Source organism: Nannospalax galili, unplaced genomic scaffold (genome assembly GCF_000622305.1).
Source record: "Nannospalax galili isolate Female #2095 unplaced genomic scaffold, S.galili_v1.0 scaffold568, whole genome shotgun sequence".
NCBI lineage: Eukaryota > Metazoa > Chordata > Mammalia > Rodentia > Spalacidae > Nannospalax > Nannospalax galili.
Window position 1 is genome coordinate 2,842,164 of NW_008359441.1, and position 6,683 is coordinate 2,848,846.

Below are 6,683 nucleotides of genomic sequence, written 5' to 3' on the forward strand. Positions count from 1 at the left end.
AAAAGTGGGATTGAAGAGATGTTAACTACTACCTACCATACTAACACAATAGTTCTCAAACCTTTTTCTTTAAAAAATATTATTTTTATTTTAAATTTATTTTGTGTATGAGTGCATTAACTGCACACATGTAAGTGCATCCGTGTCGTGCAGTGCCTGCAGAGGTCAGAAGAGGGCACCAGATCCACTGGAACTGGAGGTACATATGGTTATTTGTCATGTGGGTGCTGGGAATCCAACAAGAGCAAGAGCAGCCAGTGCTCTTAACTGCTGAGCCATCTCTCCAGCCCTCCCTTTTTCTTTTTTTATTTCACACTCAAAAAATATCAAAGACTCCAAAAAATGCTTATGTGGGCTAATGTATTGATAGTAACTATTAGAAATAAGGACCAAAGGGCTGGAGAGATGACTTGGTGGTTAAGAGCACTGGCGGCTCCTGTAGAGAACCTGGGTTCGATTCCCAGCACTCACATGGCTGACAATTGTCGGTAACTCCGGTTCCAGGGGAATCCAACGTCCTCTTCTGACCTTCGAGGGCTCTGCACGACACGGGTGCACTTACATACATGCAGGCAATACACTCCTACGCATAAAATTAAATCAATAAATAAAATATTAAAGAACCGAGCATTTTAAAAACTCACAGTAAAACAGTAATTATCATTAACATTACACAGCTTAAATGAAAAACAAAACAAAAAAAAACCCCTACGTCTTCCAGAGCCAAAATCATGTTAGCGAATAGAGTGACAAATCTTTTACTGTTTGACTTACTAGAAAACAATTGCATCCCTGCTTCTGTATTCAGTACCAAATAGCCTCAGGAGGAACGTTACTGTACACTGGTGGGAGAAGAGTGACAGAATTATGAAAGTGGGATTATAAATATTGTTTTTTATCTTCGGAGACCGTCCTCCACCTCTCACTCACTGCAGGTGTCGCAGAGACCTTCAGGAGTCCCAGAAATCTTGGGAGGCAATACTGTATGACCCAATAAATTGTGCATTCAGTCTTTTCAAAGCCTTGATGGCAGGCATCAGAAGACGTGTTTTCCGTTGGATCGAATGTCCGTGTCGTTTACAGGGAGAAGACGAGGGACACGAACCAGCGGGAAGATAGCAAAGACCACAGGCGTCCGACCTGCCAGGTCGGGTCACCCACGCTGTACTCCATCTTGACTACAATTCCCGACAGAGCGGGCGACAGGGGGCGTGTCCGCAGTCGCAGGAAGCGTGGGTGACTCACATTGATGACGGAAGGGATAGGAGGCGTGTCTGTTGGGGGCAGGCGCGTCCCGCTATTGGAGAAGACAGCAGAGGGGGCGGATCCCATTCTTGGGTTAGCCAATGGGCTGCGGTCAGGCATGGGGGCGGAGCGGAGACGGATTGATTAGTAAGGCGGCTTGGGGCTCTAGGAGCCCCGGGAATCTCGGGGCTTGGAGGAGACGCCTGCCGGGTACCCGGCGGTCCTGCTGAGGAGATGGCGGCGCGTTGGAGCAGCGAGAACGTGGTGGTCGAGTTCCGGGACTCTCAGGTGAGCTGTCTGCGAATGGGGCGGTCTGGGCATGCGCCTTCCGTGCTTCCCCCTCCCCCACGCCGCCCATCAGTCAGGGTGCTAAGCCAAGACCCTCTGCTGGGGTTGCGGAGATGGGCAAGGGGGTGACCTAGAGCTTTCAGACTCGGGCCAGCCCGGGGGAACTTTGATGTCTGCTCAGGACAGTTAGGGCAGGCGTGGACAGGGTTTGAGGGGCTTCTACGCGGGTTTTTGATCTGCCTTGGGACACTGTGGCAGAGTAAAAGCTGCAGGGAGACTTCTCACGCTCAGGGTAGTGAGCCCGGAGGTGTCCACTCCCTAAGGCGGTCAGCTGCACTTGGCAACTTTGGGAAACTTCTGAGCGTCGGCTGTTGACTGAACTCTGCCTCTGAATTAGGTGAAATACTGCTTGCAGAGTGCCTGTTGCAGCGCCTAGCCCACTAAGTGGTTGCTAATGTCTAGGAGTGGAACATTGTAGTTGACAAAATTTCTTGTATTGCCCGGATTGGAAACCTGTATAGCCCCTCCCTTGTCATCTCTCTTTACACACCAGTTTTCTCACCTGTAGAATGGAGTCATTGTACTTACCTTACGGGACTGGCGTGAGAATTTTATGAGCCTGTACGCTTAGGATGTGTGGCACAGTGACGGCACATGGCAAGAATAAAGAATTGTTAGCATTGGTCGGACATGGTGATGCATTCCTTTAATACCAACATTCAGCAGGTAGAGGCAGGTGGATCTATGTGAATTTGAAGCCGGCCTGGTCTGTATGGTTAGTTCCAGGCCAGCCAGGGCTACATAGTGAGACTCTATCTCAAAAACAAAACAAAACAATTATTAGTACTGGGGGCCAGTGAGAAGGCTCAGCAGGTAAAGGTACTTGCTGACAAGCCTGATGACCTGAGTTCAATCTCTGGGACCCACATAGTGGAAGGAGAGAACCAGCTCCCACAAGTTGTCCTCTGACCTTTATACACATGCTGTGGCACAGGCTCCCACATATACACATAAATACACAGTAAATAAATAAATGTAACAAAAATTAAAAATTTTATCTTTAAAAGATCGTTAGCATTAAGCTTTCAAGATAGCTTAGTGGGTAGGGGCGCTTGCCATCAGGCCTGATGACCTGAGTTCAGTCCCTAATTGGAAGGAGAGGGCCAACTCCTGCAAGCTGTCATTTGCACAGGCATGCGTGCCCTCATGTACCCCCCCCAAATAAATAAATGAAGAAATGCAATTTGAAAATTGTTAGCATTGGCTGTTTACCATTTTTTCTTATTTAAAAATTTAAAAAAAGCCGGGCGTGGTGGCGTCTGCCTTTAATCCCAGCACTTGGGAGGCAGAGACAGGCGGATCTCTGTGAGTTCGAGGCCAGTCTGGTCTCCATGGTGAATCCAGGTCAGCCGGGGCTACAGGGAGACCCTGTCTCAAAAAGACCAAAAATTTTTTTAAAAATATTTTTTATTTTATGTCTATGAGTGTTTTGCCTGCATGTATGTAAGTGCACCGTGTGTGTAATGCAGAGACCAGAAGAGAGCGTTGGATCCCCTAGAACTGGAGTTATGGACAGTTGTTTGCCACCATGTGAGTACTGGGAATTGAACCAAGGTCCTCTGGAAGAACAGCAAACATGTTGTTAACTGCTGAGCCATCTCTCTGGCCCCAACATTAAAAAAAAAAAGTTTATGTGTATGAGTATATTGTCTGCCTGTATGTAAGTGCATCCATGTTGTCCAGTGTCCACGGAGGTCAGAAGAAAGTGTAGGATCCTTTGGAACTAGAGTTACAGACAGTTGTTAGCTGCCATGTGGGTGCTGGGACTCGAACCTGGGTCCTCTGTAAGAGTAGCCAGTGCTCTTAACTGCTGAGCCATCTCTACAGACCCTAAACATTTTCAAATATTCCTGTTGTACCTGTGTTTGTGTGTGTGTGTGTGTGTGTGTGTGTGTGTGTGTGTGTGTGGTGTGTGTGTGTGTGTGTGTGTGTGATGTGTGTTTGAGTGTGGGTGAATAGAGATCAGGGGACAGTCCTTAGGAGTTGATCCTCATCTTCCACCATGGAATCTGAGATTTTGGAATTCAGGCTGTCAGCCTTGCTTAGCAAGCATCTTTACCTGCTGGACCATCTACCTTTTCTTTTTTTGAGATAGGGTCTCATGTAGCCCAGGCTGACCTCAAACTTGATATGTAACTGAGGATGACTTCTTTCTTTCTTTCTTTCTTTCTTTCTTTCTTTCTTTCTTTCTTTCTTTCTTTCTTTCTTTCTTTTTTGAGACAGGGTCTCCCTGTAGCCCCAGCTGGCTTAGAAATTGATATGTAGACCAGGCTGGCCTCATTCTCACAGAGCTCTGCCTGCCTCTGCCTCCTGAGAGTTGGGATCATGCCCAACCGATCTTGAACTTCTGATCCTCCTGCCTCTACCTCTTAAGTGTTGAGATTGCAGGTGTGTACCATCACACATAGTTTCATGCAGTGCTGGGAATCAGACTCAGGACTTCATGCATGCTAGGCAAGCACTCCACCAAATGAACTACATGCTCAAGTTTTTATCATTTTCCTACACCTACCTAGTCTTCATGTGCCAGGCTTTGTGCTAGGCAATTTATCTACATTTTCTTTTTCTAATTAATGAAAGAGTCATGCAGGCTAAGTAGGCATTATTCCTTTATACCAAAAGGGGAAGCTGATCCCCATTTGGCTGATCTTGAGTGACTTGGCTGAGGCCTTCTGTAAGTGTCTGGTGGCATTAGGATTTGGACATAGTCTCTGATCCCAGAGCTCATTGTGTTATTTTATCTCTTAATAGCTCAGAGCTCAGCTGTCACACATTGGTCCATTGTAAATATCATGCCTCCCTTTCCTTATACCTGGGACATTACTTGGCAATTCTCTTCATTTATTTAATAAATATTTATTGAATACTTTCTGTGTGCCAAACTTTTATTCACTTGTTTATTTAATAAGGATTTATCATTTTGTCCATTTTTGTGTGTGTATGTGGTATGTACATCTGTGTATATGCATGGTTTTGCATGTGTGTAGGGTGCATATGTATGCTGACGCTAGAGGTTGATGTCAAGAATCATCCCGATTGCTAGTCTGCATTATTCATTGAATCAGGGTCTCTCAATCAAACTCAGAGCTCACTGATATGGCTATTCTTGCTATATCCCCAGCTTGCTCTGGGGATCCCCTGTCTCAGCCTTTTGAGACTGAAAGTGTAGTGATGCTGCCACATCTATCCAACATTTATATTGGTTTCTGGGGATCCATATTCTCTGGTCCTCACGACTACACTTTAACTGCTGAGCCATTTCTCCAGCCTTTTTAGGATTTATGTATGTGTGTGTATGCCTTAGGAATGCAGTTGCCCTCGGAAGCCAGAAGAAGGGATTGGAGCCCCTGGAGTTGAAATTACAGGTGCTTGTGAGCCATCTGATATGGGTGCTGGGAACTCAGGGCCTCTGAAGAGCAGCAAGCACTCTTAACTGCTGAGCTATCTTCCCAGCCCTCCCCAGCCATTTTCCCCCCATAAGGAGTTAGTGATCTCCTACTGAGTTCACACTGTTCCAGGCACAGTGTTGATAGTTGGTTTGCACTGAAGGAAATCTGGATCACAGTGAATAGATGGTGTGATCCTTTCTAAATCCCCATCCAGTCTCTTGCCATGAAGCTTAATGTGTGGAGAAGCCACCCACCAGTCTTCTCTGTGGTGCCCTCTGATAAGTAGTTCCCATGGAGAATTTGACCAGCCACCTTTTCAGATTAAGGGATCCTGAAGCACTTGGTGCTGTCAGCATTGTCTTGAGGCCTTCTTTCCCAAGAGAGGTGCCAGACTTCTAGGGTAAAGCATATTGCTGTTACTCTTCTTGTTAATTGCTTTCAGTAGGGATCAGGACAGAACCGAATCTGTTATCATCTGTCTAAGCCTGCTAATTTGGAAGATGTTAATCTGCAAACCTTTTAATTCTCTCAGAAACCTAGGTTGTCTCACCCCTATTTCTTTATAGAGATGTAATTGAAGAGGCCTGCAGAGAGGGTGCTGGCGCATCTGTTGGATGCTATGAAGTAGGAACAAATAATTAAACCTAAACAGCAGTTGTCATAGGAGGAGAACAAAGTAAATTGGGTAATTTAACTGCCTTGTAGGAGTTTCAGTTTTTCCTTCTGATTTTTCTATTTAGTTGAAAGGGTATATCCATGGGGTGAATTAGCTTGTTTTTCTGATGATGATTGGCAAGAGGTAGAACCTATTTAACTTTCAATAGCATAGAAAAAGTTAAAACTTCATGTTGTCTTTCAGAAAAAAAAGGCCAGAACAGTAAACTTTCAACATGCTCATATTCTTAAAAAATTCAATTTTGGGGCCAGGTAAGGTGGCGCACACCTTTAGTCCCACACTTGGGAGGCAGAGACAGGCAAATCTCTTTGAGCTTGAGGCCAGCTTGGGCTACATAGAGAGTTCAGGGCCAGCCAGGGCTACATAGTGAGACCTTGTGTTACACACACACATACCCAAAAATTGGGGGGTCGGGGCTAGAAAGATGGCTCAGTGGTTAAGAGCAGCCCCTTTAAAGGTGCATTCCAGGCTGGCCTTAAGCTTGCTCATGATTCTTTGGTCTCTGCCTCTTCAGCATATCCCATGGGCATGTACCACCACAGTTGGCATACCTGGTTCTTTTTGGCTAGGTGCTGGGAATCACACTCAGGTCCTCATGCTTTTGTGACAAACACTTTACTGACTGAGCCATCTCCTTAGACCCCCAAGGAAATTTTAAAAAGTTAATGTTGTTGTTTTGAGGCAGAGTCTCCCTGTAGCCTCAGCTGTCCTGGAACTCATTATGTAGACATGGCTGGCTTCAATCTCACAGAGATCCTCCTGCCTCTGCCTCCTGAGTGCTGGGATTAAAGGTGGGCACCATGCCTAGATCTAACATTAATTAAACTTCTTGTTTTTTCAGAGGAACACCCCATCCTGAAAGGTGAAACTTTTTTTTATATATACATAATACAAGCATAATTTATAAAGCCATTACTTGAGTTTGAAGAGTAGAGAATGTGTACTGCTTGGCACTGCTCTGAAGAATCAATGAGTGTTAGCATTATAAAAAAATTTGGTCTAGGTCGAGCAACAATACTTGGTAG

The 6,683-nt window shown here is 45.4% G+C and overlaps 1 protein-coding gene across 3 annotated transcripts in view; it reads left to right on the plus strand.

Annotated features, from left to right (window-relative positions):
- Window positions 1-1,366: 1,366 nt before the first annotated feature.
- The window catches only part of Wdr59 (WD repeat domain 59), a gene marked incomplete in the record, with an annotated part of 99,588 nt that continues 94,271 nt past the window's right edge, over window positions 1,367-6,683 (plus strand). For all 3 annotated transcript variants that reach the window (XM_017795573.2, XM_029558591.1, XM_029558592.1), the window contains 1 exon segment: window positions 1,367-1,533. In XM_017795573.2, the coding sequence (XP_017651062.1) occupies window positions 1,480-1,533 (54 nt within the window).